At 35.3% G+C, this 13,473-nt stretch overlaps 1 protein-coding gene across 1 annotated transcript in view; it reads right to left on the bottom strand.

The window, feature by feature from the left end:
• The window catches only part of LOC150105860 (liprin-alpha-1-like), a 394,932-nt gene that overhangs the window by 129,883 nt on the left and 251,576 nt on the right, over nucleotides 1-13,473 (bottom strand). Inside the window, exon 12 of the mRNA XM_090394581.1 lies at nucleotides 6,892-6,979. Within this exon, the coding sequence (XP_090250707.1) occupies nucleotides 6,892-6,979 (88 nt within the window). The remainder of the gene's footprint in view (nucleotides 1-6,891; nucleotides 6,980-13,473) is intronic.

The following is a 13,473-nucleotide window of genomic DNA, read 5'->3' as shown; positions in this document are numbered from 1 at the left end:
AACAAGGTGACAAATACCTTGGACTGAGGAGATGCATATACAGTAGTGTACTTGGCTTTTGATAGACTGCCACATGACAAGCTCTTAAATAAATTGAAACAGATGGGATTGGATAACAGACTTCTGTGCTGGATCAGTGACTGGCTGTCAGATAGGCATCAGAAAGTTGTATATGGGAGTGGAGTATCTCGAAAGAGAAAGGTCACCAGTGGTGTGCCACAGGGGTCAGTTTTGGGGGCCATTATTGTTCAATTTAGATGTTAATGATATTGGGTTGGGTTTAACTATGATATCCAGCTGTTTGCAGATGATGCAAAATTGTGGAGAGCAATGAACAGTCAGGCTGATGTTAATGCCTTACAAGAAAACTTGAATAGATTGCATGAATGGGCAGGTAAGTGGAACTATCAGTTCAATGTTGCCAAGTGTAAGGTTTTGAGATTTGGTAAGCAACGATGGGATATAAAGTATACACTTGGTGGGGAAACTTTAAAGGAGGTAGAGGAGATGAGAGATCTAGGAGTGATGGTGGACAAGGACCTAAAATTCAGGGGCCACACTGCACAAGTTGTGAAGACATCACATCAAATAATGGCAATGATGTAGAGAACCTGACATGCAGAAATAGAGAGGTTATGATTCCATTATATAAGGCCTTGATCATGGCTCATATGGATTATTGTGCACAGATTTGGTCACCTGGTTTTCATGGTGATGAGGATATGTTGGAAAGGGTCCAGAGAAGATTCACAAAGGTAGTCAGTGGTCTTTGGAATGTGGAGTACGAGGACAGATTGAGAGAATGTAAGTTGCAAAGCCTCATGAATAGGAGGAAGAGGGGGGGGATATGATTGAGACATATAAACTGGTCAGGGGTTGTTATCAGGTAGACATGGAAGAGATTTTTCATAGAATTGGAGAGGGGAGTAGAACAAGAAGCCATTGCTGGAAACTATATAAGGAGGGTGTGAGCAAAGGAGTGAGAAGCAGATTCTTTGCATGGAGGGTGGTTGGTGAGTGGAATGCATTGCGTGAGTGTGTTGTGGATGTGGACACATTGAATCAGTTTAAGACGCAGTTGGATGAGCATTGTATGCAATAGTGAGTACTTCCCATGATGAGTCTCTGACTCCATGGAGATCGAGTGTTGATAATAATAATAATAATAATAATAATAATAATAATAATTATTATTATTATTATCCCAAGACCCCATGGAGTTAAAGAGGTCCTTTTGTCATACACACACAGCTCATCATACCATGCTTTAAACCTCAAATTCTCTGCAGACCACACTCTCAGGCAAGGCATTCCAATTGTTCACAACTCTGCATGCAAAAAACCTGCTTCTCACTCCACTGCTCACACCTTCTTTATACAGCTTCCGATGACCTCTGGTTCTCCCCTGATCTCCCACTGTTTTCTGTAAAACCTCTCCAACATTGATCCTATAACAACCCCTTATTAACTTGTAGGTCTCTATCATATCACCCCTATTCCTCCTATCCACTAAACTCGGTGACTTGCAACTTCTCAACCTTTGGGTGAGAAGTTGCAAGTCACATTTGGGTGTTTTGGGATGCATGATTTATTATTTTTTTAAGTAGAGCACTGAGATGTATGGAATCATTTTAGAGTATTTTCAGGAGTGAGATTATATTAAATTTTTTTTTCTAATTCACTCCACAGACTGCAAGTAAATCACACAACTTAGGGATGATGAAATAGTGGGACAGACATATGTGTTAATGGACCTTTATTTGTCACTTTGCTGTTGGCTCTCAGCATGTGTTTTCCACTATATGTTGTTCTGTTCTAGAACAGAATAACATATAGTTCTTCTTCTTCTCCTGATAGTTCTGCTCAGTCCTGATCTTTTGAATTTCCTTTCCATTCTTTCATTTTTGGCATGCTTAAGAGAAAGCTGGATGTTTTCCTTTACATTGTTTTGAACTTAGAAGTCTTTATTCTCAAGATTATTTGAATAAAATATTATGGAAACATAATATGATATACGAGGGTTGTTTGAATATTATGTTTCCATAAATCAATATTATGGAAACATAATATGATATACGAGGGTTGTTTGAAAAGTTTGGTAAAAAAATAAGTTAAACACACTTTTTTTTGGAAAAAAGTCACCTTTATTTCTCAGCATAGTCTCCATCAAGGCCTACACATTTGGTCCAGTGAGTTTCCAATTTTTTCATCTCATCTAAAAAGTAGGATTCATCAAATTGTGCAAAATAGTCATTGATAGCATTAATGAAATTTGACTTGGTGGGAAAATTTTTCCCACCAAGCCAAATTTTTAAGTTTGGGAACAAGAAGTCACACATGGCCAAATCAGGGAAAATACAGTAGATGTGAAACCAATTCGAACCTTAATTCATGCAATTTTGCCATTGTGACGGTTGATGTGTGGGAGAGGGCATTGTCTTGATGAAAGAGCACTTTTTTTTTGTGCGCCAATCTTGGCCGATTTTCCTTCAATTCTTTTTTTAAACGGTCTAACAATGACACATAATAGACTCCTGTTATTGTCTTATCCTTTTCCAAATAGTCTATCATGATAATTCCTTGGAAATTCCAAAAAACAGTGGCTATCACCTTCCCAACTGACAAAATGGTCTTCACTTTTTTCAGTGCTCTTTCACTGAGCATTGTCCACTGTTTTGACTGCTGCTTCGACTCAGGTGTGTAGTGGCAGATCCAAGTTTCACTACAGTCCAGAATTGACACAAAAAATCCTGCAAATTGTGATTAAACATTGCCAAACACTGTGTTGAAATGTCTGTTCGCATGCGCTTTGATCGACAGTCAACAATTGAATACAGTGCAATTTTTCGTGCAGGATATTATACACCTGTTCAGTTGAGATGCCTACAACCTCAGCGATCTCAAGCACTTCCACTTGGTAGTCTTCCATAACAATACCATGGATTTCGTCAATCATTATCTTTGGACTGATCTCAGTTGGGCATCCACAGCACGCTTCAACTTCAATGGACTTAAGACCACGTTTAAATCATTTATCCAAAAATAAATAGTCTTTAATGCTGATGCAGAGTCCCCACGAACTGCATCTAACTTGGCTTTGATCTGCACGGCCATCCACTTCTTCAAATAAAAGTGTTTTATCACTGCACGAAACTGGTTCTCCATTTTTATGAAAAATGCAAACATCATCATCATAATCATTATCAAATTCCTGCCATGTACCCTCAAGGGGTGTGCAGAATATGTGAGTACTACATGAAAAAAATTACATCATTACTAACTTCCTATCTACAATTTTCCTCCAAATCAGTCTGTTACTTGTCAAGTCTCCAACATTATCAGATCTTATATTTCTATCGTCTAGGCACTTTGTACAATATCAATCCACCTATATCTTGGTCTTCCTCTGGGTCGTTTTGCTGCAAACCTGGCAGAGAACACTTGTTTTGCTAATCTTTCTTCGCCCATTCTCTTTAAGTGACCATAACACCTGAGATTAGCTCTGCTAACGCATTCCTGGATGCTAACAATGTCAAGTTCTTTCCTAATATCCTCATTTTTAATATGATATTGTGATTGATGCCATCTGTTCATGCCTCTAATCTTTCTCAGGACTCTCATATCTGCGGTCTCTAGTCTTTGGTCAAGTGTTTTACTTCTGACCCAGCTCTCATATCCATAAGTTAAAACTGGTTTGAACACTGTCTTGTATACAGCTAATTTAGTGTTCTGACTAATTTCTCTCTTATTCCATATGAATTTATTCAATTAACTTCCCACCATACCAGCTTTGATGATTCTGTTGTCTATTTCTATATTTTACCATCATCACTAAAAATCATGCCTAAGTAGCTGAAATGTTTTACTTGTTCCACAGGTTCTCCACTCACAACACAGTTGACATTTTCAATGATTCTGGCTATTTTCATTGTCTTTGTCTTTTTATTGCTGACCTTCATACCATATCTATTACAACAGCTATTCAATTTAGTCAGAGAATCTTGCAGACTTGTAGCGGATTATTTAGAAGTATAACATCATCTGCATAAAGCAAAGAGCTGACATTAACATCTCCAATTTTGATATCATGTTTAATACCACTTTCCTTCATAATGTGATCCATATAGATAATGAATAACAGAGAGGATAATGTACATCCTTGTCTCACACCAGATTTAACATTAAACCATCTTCCTGTACTTCCTTCAATTCTAACTGCTGACTTACAACTCAAATAAAGACTAGGTATTGCTTGATATAATGCCCCATTGACACCATATAACTGCAGCATATTGAATAGCTTCTCTCTTGGCACCTTGTCATATGCCTTTTCCAAATCGACAAAACTTAAATAGAGATCTTTGTTATATTCCCATGCTTTCTCGACTATTTGTCGTAAAGTGAAGATCTGATCCTGACAGCCTCTATTTGGCCTGAATCCAGCTTGTTCTTCACCAAACTTTTCTTCCACAATTCTTCTCAACCATTTCTCAAGTATACTTGCATACATCTTGCCAGGAACACTCAGTAGGGAAATACCTTTGTAATTCTTACATTCAGTTTTATTTCCCTTTTATATATTGGTACTATGAGAGCTCTACTCCAATCATTGGGAATTCGTCCCTCTATCCAGGCTTTCTGAACTATGCAGTGCAGCCACTGTAAGACTCTTATACCACCATACTTCAGCAATTCTGGTCGAATATCATCTACTCCTGCTGCCTTTCCACATTTCAAGCTTTTCATGGCTTTTTCTACTTTAAGTATGGATATGTATTTCTGACTGCATGCCTGGTCAGTGTTTTTTACCACTGTCCTGTTATCACTGCTTGTTTCATTTAGCAGTTTTTCAAAGTAATTACTCCATACTTCAAGGATATCTTTTTCTCCCGTTTTCATGTCACCTTTATCATCTCTAACTCCTTTTACAGCACTCTTTCCTCCATTCTTAAGCTTCTTCAACAACCTATAGAATATTTTGCCACCTTCTTGATATTTATTTTCAATATTCTTGCCAAAGTCCTCCCATGACTTTTGTTTAGCTAGTTTTACACAGTGTTTAGCTTTCTTGCATTTGTTTCTGTATTCTCTAAGAGCACAAGCTGACTTATTTGCCAGGAACTTTTGATATGCTTTCTTCTTTTCCTTCACTGCCTCTTTAACTTCCTGTGTCCACCATGGAGTTCTAATTTTTCTATCCTTGCAGACAATGTCACCACATGCCTCTCTAGCTGAATCAATCAAGGTTTTCTTCAAGGCTTGTCACTGAATCTCTAAAGTTTGGTTCCTGTTCTCAAACTCTTTCATTTTTTCTTCAATAATCTTTGTATATTTTAGTCTACAGTTCACATCTGAGAACTGCTCAACTTTTATTCGCTTTAAAACTTTCTTACATGTTATTCTTTTCAATATGAAATTCTATTTTATCCTGCTCGAGACTAAGTAGTGATCACTTCCAATTTCAAATCCTCTGTACACTCTGGTGTCCTGCACCAGGGAGAAAACATCACTATCAACAATAACATAAGACTTTTCTTATTCCTTGCCTCTTCTCTCCATGTGAATTTGTGCACATTTTTATGTTGGAACATGGTGTTAGTAATAACCAATCCATGTCCTGAGCAGAAATCCAACAGATATTTGCCATTATTATTAGCTTTGCTCTTTTCTCTAAATTTTCCCAAAATATTTCTGTATGTCTCACAATCATTTCCTACTCTGCTATTTAGATCCCCAACAAGGATCAACTTTTCCTTTTTCATTGTGTCAGTTGCTTTTTCTAAAGCCTCAAAAAATTCCTCCACTTCTACCTTAGGAGAACCTGCTGTGGGACCATAGGCACAAATAAGTCTCATTGTCCAGTTCCCCATTCTCATATTTGCCCACATTACTCTACTTGAGACTGACTGCCATTCAAGAAGATTAGCCTCGTATTTTGTGTTGAATACTATGGCTACTCCTTCTTTTCCATGATTGTCATTGCCTGAATATAACATTTTGTATTTATTGCTCAGAAAGATCTCACCATTTTTTGTCTTTTTTGTTTCAGTCACCCCTATTATGTCGATCTGGTACTTATCTAATTCCTCAACTAGCTCCATTTCTTTGCCATTCAGGCTTCTTATGTTGATAGTACCAATCTTTAACTCTGGTGATGTTGAGTTGGGATGTGTTTTCAGATTTGTTCCAGTAGCTGACTTTTCGCTCTTCGCCCTGGCGAAAACAACGGGGACCTTGTTTAACTGGGCGATGCCCCAGCCGGCATGAAATTTTGTCATGTTGTACCGTCATTTTTTTTATTTTGGTTTAAGCAATAAGAATACAGTTTGGTTGGCTAAATCCCAAATTACTAGCCCATCCTAGCAAACATAGTCATTTTAAATGTTTACCAAACAAGAACTATGTGTTGCACATTACTAAAATTTTGCCAGAGGTCATGAAAAAGGTGATACTTGCTGATACTGGTATGAATAAACGAATTGTGTTGCCATCTATTAGAAATTTACCATACTTTTCAAACAACCATTGTATTTTTATAAAATTATGGAAATAATTTTATTTCTATAATTGTTACATTTTAAATGCTTAGGGTATTATATTATATTAATATAATACCCAAAGCATTAAAAATGAATTAATTTTATTTTATAAATGTAACAAACTAAGCATTTTTTCTGATATTGGATTTGAACTATATTGTATTAATAAACATCAAAAATAACCCTAATTCTAAAATTCAAGAAACAGTCCTGCCACTAAGCTAATCAAAACTTGAAATAATAATTTTTGTAATTATTTTTAATCCACAAAGAATATTTCTCAAAAAATAAAAATAAATACATAAAAATAAAATAAAATAGATCAATAATTAAATAAAATTCAATTTCTAACTTGATCACGCCTTTCATCCTCCTCTTCATCTTCATCTTCATCCTCATCTTCCTCCTCTACAGGCAGCTGATGCCCAAGATGATTCCTACTAATGAAATTTTTTTCACAAAGATAAAATAACTACTCATACTAAAGCACCATTTATTTAAAATATTATTATTATTATTATTATGTGGCACCTCCAGGGAGTCCAAAGGCTCACCGAGGGAGAGTGTGGCAACAGCATCGAATGATTGATCCCTTCCAACTACTAACCATGCTCAAACTTGCTTAACTTTTTGCTTGAGCCATTAGTAGCAGAGGCTCTACCAATCGACCAACCTATTAAATATTTAACCATTAAATTTATAATTTTTAGTTATAACTTATTTTAACTATTATTTCTTTCAAATATAAGGATAGCTTTAACCAGGATAAAAAGCAATTACATTTGAGAGACAATTAAAATGAAGATATTAATTTATTTTTATATGACTGCCACCCATAGTGTGAGGAATAGATTTTTTACATGCAGAGTGGCAGGTGAGTGAAATGCACTGCCAGAATGTACTGTGAATATAGGGAGTGCAAATGATTTCATTTTTTAATACGATAGATGTTTCTAGTTAAGAGGACTTTCCCACAATAAGTCTGCTGAATATACAGAGGTTACTTCAGAGGCTAAACATGGAACTTCTTCAGGCCACTTCAGGACTCTAATAAGCAAGATGGTGGTATTACAATGGGCAATGAAATTCATCTACAACCTAAAATCATTGCAACTTTGATAAAAACATAATGTATATGATGGTGGTAAAGATTTGGCATCTCAAGAACTTAAAACTTGTTTATCTCATATAATATAAACGAACAGTAACTATCCAACACTTAGTGGCTATAAGTTATCGTTCAATTTGCTTTTGAAAACAATTACAGTAGTATGTATCAATGTATAAGATCATATCTAAACTTTAAAAAAAAATATTGCTGAAAAAGGGGGGGGGGGATCTTATACTCTGGGTATAAAATCTGAACCTTTGAATTTGATGATGGAACAATCATCATGCAATCATCTAGCTCCTGGAGTAATGTAGTGTGTAACAATATTATGTTATTTCTTATATAGTGAAATTGTATAAAATAAATTTATAAGTTATATTTTAATTTAATTACATCCCAATAGTTTTTAATCCTTAAATATGTTACCGTATATGTAGAGGGATTCCAATGTAAGCATGCGTGCGCATTAATGTTTTTCTGAATGTAATTTTTGCTTTTTAATAACTGTACTGATGATGTCTTATGTTACTTAAGACAAAACATGCACATATTAAAAAGTTAATTATTATTATTATTATTATTATTAACATTTGACCTCCATGGAATCCGAGACTCGTGGGAGGTACACACTAATGCTCAACCAACCGTGCTTTAAACTGATTCAATGTGTCTACACCCATAACACACTCAGGCAATGCATTCCACTCACCAACCACTCTCCATGCAAAGAAACCTACTCCTCGCTCCTCTCTTCACACCCTCCTTATACAGGCAATGGCCTCTTGTTCTACTCCCCTCTCCCATTCTATGAAAAAGCTCTTCCATGTCGACCCGATAACAACCCCTGAGTAGCTTATATGACTCAATCATATCCCCCCCCCCCCTCTTTCTCCTATTCACAAGGCTTTGCAACTTACAAGCTCTCAATCTGTCCTAGTAATCCACATTCCAAAGACTACTTACTGACTACCTTTGTGAATCTTCTCTGGACCCTTTCCAACATATTTTCATCACCATGAAAACCCGGTGACCAAATCTGTGCACAATAATCCACATGAGGCCTGATCAAGGCCTTATACAATGGAATCATACAGAAATATAGAGGTCAGGGTCCTCTGCCTCATTGCCATTATCCGATGTGATGTCTTCAGAACTTGTGCAATGTGGCCTCTGAATTTCAGGTCCTTGTCCACCATCACTCTTAGATCTCTCATCTCCTCTTCTTCCATTCAAAGTTTCCCCACCATGTGTATCCCCACCATACTTTGCATCCCCATCATTGCTTATCAAATCTCAAAACCTTACACTTTGCAACACTAACTGACAGTTCTACATACCTGCCCATTCATGCAATCTACTCAAGTCCTCTTGTAAGGCAATAACATCTGCTTGTGGGCACTCTCATCCTTCATCCGGGCTTCAAGTCAAGCAAGGCAAACTTTTCACCCATTTAAAGTGGGGTCTCATGAGCGTCTCATATCGGGCATCGTAACCGCCATTTGGTTCATCCTACAGTGCCAGTTCTGTTTACCAAAAGGCCCACTTATTATTATTAGTAGTAGTATGTGACACCTCCAAGGGGTCCAAAGACTCATTGAGAGAGGGACCTACTCTACAACTCTCCATCTCCATTACTCAATCCACCAACTACAGCGAACAGCATCACAATCCCACGGCGGTATTTGAATCTGCAGCCTTTTAGTTAATGTTATGTTGGATACATGTACTACGCTATATTAGAAACACGTATGAGGTAGCATGTTAATATACTGATATTAGCATATTAATTTTTTTATGAAAATATTTGTATTTAATAAATTCATTCAGTTAATTAATTTAATAAATATATTCAGTAAGGCAAGCATATAGTTTTTCATTTAAATCCTAATGAAACCTTACTGGTGCTAACATGAATTACAATATACTAAACTAAAGAATGGTATAATGATATGTAATAAACAATTTTTCCAATTGTCTCGTAGGGAAGACATGATTCATAAGTTACAGAAAATAAAATACCTGAAGTGACTGCTATGCCCATATTATATTAAAATAAAAGTAATACATAAGAAGTTGTCAGTAGAATATGTAAAATTTGTGGTTCTCTTATACATTGAGTATATTTGAAACGAACACCTTGTACACGTGTATATATGGTAATTGGAAGTAACTTTAAATTTTATTTTAAAAAATCATTAAAACAAAATATTACTGTTAATTACAACTTTATAGAATTAGCACAATAGTTTTCCCAATACTATAAAATAAGATTTGATTTATTTCATATCATATTGTATTTTTTCTATGTTATTCCCAACCACAAAATGTTTCAAACCTATAGTACATTAATATGATGGATGAGCTAAGAATTTCTTTTGTCTGTTGTTATCAATTTTAATATTTTAATGTATTTTTATTTAAATTTTACATAATCTCGAAACCCTGCTATAGAGAGCAAACATAGAACTTTTTCAAGCAACTTCAGATATCCAATAAGGTCAGTGGTCTTGCATTAGGAAATGAAATATAGTATGTTATTCGATAACGTATGATATTATGTAATACCATGCAATCTTGAGCTATACCATAAAGTTTTACGGGATACTCTAAGATCCACATAATTAAAAATTCATTAGTAATTTCCCATGAAAAAATTTCTTCCAACTAGTTTGTTACTTGTCAGATTAATTTGATCATTTCTACTTTTCAGTCTTCTAACACAGTGGTTTCCAACCTTTTTCCACTTGTGTACCCCTTTTAAACCCATTTCTATAAATTGTACCCCTTGTTTTCTTTAAAAAATAGCTGTTTTTAAATACTGACACTTTTGTTCAGTGCCTCAAAAGATGCAAGATACAGTCTTAAATACGTTTTTTCTGTCATTACTGATTATTTTTCGTGTACCCCTGAATGGCCCAGCACATATCCCTGGGGGTACGTGTACCACAGGTTAGGAACCGATGTTCTAAAGCCATCTTAACTGCATCAAAACATTGGCATTTCTTCCTATTTTTTTTTATTCAAATAACATCTGTTTTGTTAATTGTTTGTCTCGCATGCTGTGAACAAAAGGGGTACACAAGTGGAAAAACTATCTTAGATCAATTTTATGCTATTGAATATTTATAATGCCAAGTTCCTCTGTAATAACTTTTTCCAAAAATTCATATTATTCGTAGTTGCCAGTTTAATAACTGTTTTATTAACAATTTAATAAAGATCAACCGTTTAGTTTCTAATTCAGCACTGGGTTCCATCTGTTAAACAGATGTTGTGAACATCCCTTATTCACAGCTAATTTTTCTCATGTTAAAAATTTAATGATACAAAATTAATAACGGAAAACTCACATACAAAGCTTATTTAATAGTATAATTTTTGCCTGTGTGTCATTCATATATCCAATAAGGTCAGCGATCTTGCATTGGGAAATGAAATATAGTATGTTATTCAATAACGTATGATATTATGTAATACCATGCATACATTTTAAGCAATTAAACAATTACTGACAATTGCAAAAAAGCGCCACATAAGTAGCTGGTGTAAGATAACTAAAAAGGTCAATAAATTTACTCTCAGATGTGAATTGTAGACGAAAATACACAAAGATTATTCAAGGAAAAATGAAAGAGTTTAAGAACAGGAACCAAACTTTAGAGATTCAGTGGCAAGCCTTGAAGAAAACCCTGATTGATTCAGCTAGAGAGGCATGTGGTGAAGTTGTCTGCAAGGATAGAAAAATTAGAACTTCATGGTGGACACAGGAAGTTAAAGAGGCAGTGAAGGAAAAGAAGAAAGCATATCAAAAGTTCCTGGCAAATAAGTCAGCTTGTGCTCTTAGAGAATACAGAGACAAATGTAAGAAAGCTAAACAGTGTGTAAAACTAGCTAAACAAAAGTCACGGAGGACTTTGGCAAGAACATAGAAAATAAATATCAAGAAGGTGGCAAAATATTCTGGAGGTTGTTGAAGAAGCTTAGGAATGGAGGAAAGAATGCTGTAAAAGGAGTTAGAGATGATAAAGGTGAAATGAAAACAGGAGAAAAAGATATCCTTGAAGTATGGAGTAATTACTTTGAAAAACTACTAAAAGAAAAAGGCAGTGATGATAGCACAGTGGTAAAAAACACTGACCAGGCATGCAGTCAGAAATACATATCCATACTTGAAGTAGAAAAAGCCATCAAAGGCTTGAAATGTGGAAAGGTAGCAGGAGTAGATGATATTCAACCAGAAATGCTCAAGTATGGTGGTATAAAAGTCTTACAGTGGCTGCACTGCATAGTTCAGAATGCCTGGACAGAGGGACGAATTCCCAATGATTGGAGTAGAGCTCTCATAGTACCTATATATAAAAAGGGAAATAAAAGTGAATGTGAGAATTACAGCGGTATATCCCTATTGAGTGTTCCTGGTAAGATATATGCACGTATACTTGAGAAATGGTTGAGAAGAATTGTGGAAGAAAAGCTTGGTGAAGAACAAGCTGGATTCAGGTCAAATAGAGGCTGTCAGGATCAGATCTTCACTTTACGACAAATAGTGGAGAAATCATGGAAATATAACAAAGATCTGCATTTAAGTTTTATCGATTTGGAAAAGGTATATGACTAGGTGCCAAGAGAGAGAAGCTATTCGATACGCTACAGTTATATGGTGTCAATGGGGCATTATATCAAGCAATACTTAGCCTTTATTTGAGTTGTAAGTCAGCAGTTAGAATTGAAGGAAGTACAGGAAGATGGTTTAATGTTAAACCTGGTGTGAGACAAGGATGTACATTATCCCCTCTGTTATTCATTATCTATATGGATCACGTTATGAAGGAAAGTGGTATTAAATGTGATATCAAAATTAGAGATGTTAATGTCAGCTCTTTGCTTTATGCGGATGATGTTATACTTCTAAATAAATCCGCTACAAGTCTGCAAGATTCTCTGACTAAATTGAATAACTGTTGTAATAGATATGGTATGAAGGTCAGCAATAAAAAGACAAAGACAATGAAAATAGGCAGAATTATTGAAAATGTCAACTGTGTTGTGAGTGGAGAACCTGTGGAACAAGTAAAACATTTCAGCTACATAGCCACGATTTTTAGTGAAGATGGTCAATTAAATATGGAAATAGACAACAGAATCAACAAAACTGGTATGGTAGGAAGTCAATTGAATAAATTCATATGGAATAAGAGAGAAATTAGTCGGAACACTAAATTAGCTGTATACAAGACAGTGTTCAAACCAGTTTTAACTTATGGATATGAGAGCTGGCTCAGAAGTAAAACACTTGACCAAAGACTAGAGACCGCAGATATGAGAGTCCTGAGAAAGATTAGAGGCGTGAACAGATGGCATCAATTACGATATCATATTAAAAACGAGAATATTAGGAAAGAACTTGACATTGTCAACATCCAGGAATGCGTTAGCAGAGCTAATCTCAGGTGGTATGGTCACTTAAACAGAATGGGAGAGGAAAGATTAGCAAAACAAGTGTTTTCTCTGCCAAGTTAGCAGGAAAACGACCAAGAGGAAGACCAAGATATAGGTGGATTGATATGGTACAAAGTGCCTTCGATGATAGAAATATAAGATCTGGTAATGTTGGAGTCTTTAAAAGTAACAGACTGATTTGCAGGAAAATTGTAGATAGGAAGTTAGTAATGATGTAAATTTTTCATATAGTACTATCATATCCTGTACATCCCTTGAGGGTACATGGCAGAAATTTGATGATGATGATAATGATGATAAATTTCCTAACAAAAAAAAAAATGTATACAATAAAAATTTATTAAAGATTAGATGATTTATAAA

Source organism: Typopeltis vanoorti, chromosome 6, assembly GCF_054136105.1.
Source record: "Typopeltis vanoorti isolate ZY-2024b chromosome 6, IOZ_Tvanoo_1.0, whole genome shotgun sequence".
NCBI lineage: Eukaryota > Metazoa > Arthropoda > Arachnida > Uropygi > Thelyphonidae > Typopeltis > Typopeltis vanoorti.
The sequence above is the reverse complement of the archived record's forward strand: the minus strand, read 5'-3'. Positions and strand labels throughout refer to the sequence as shown.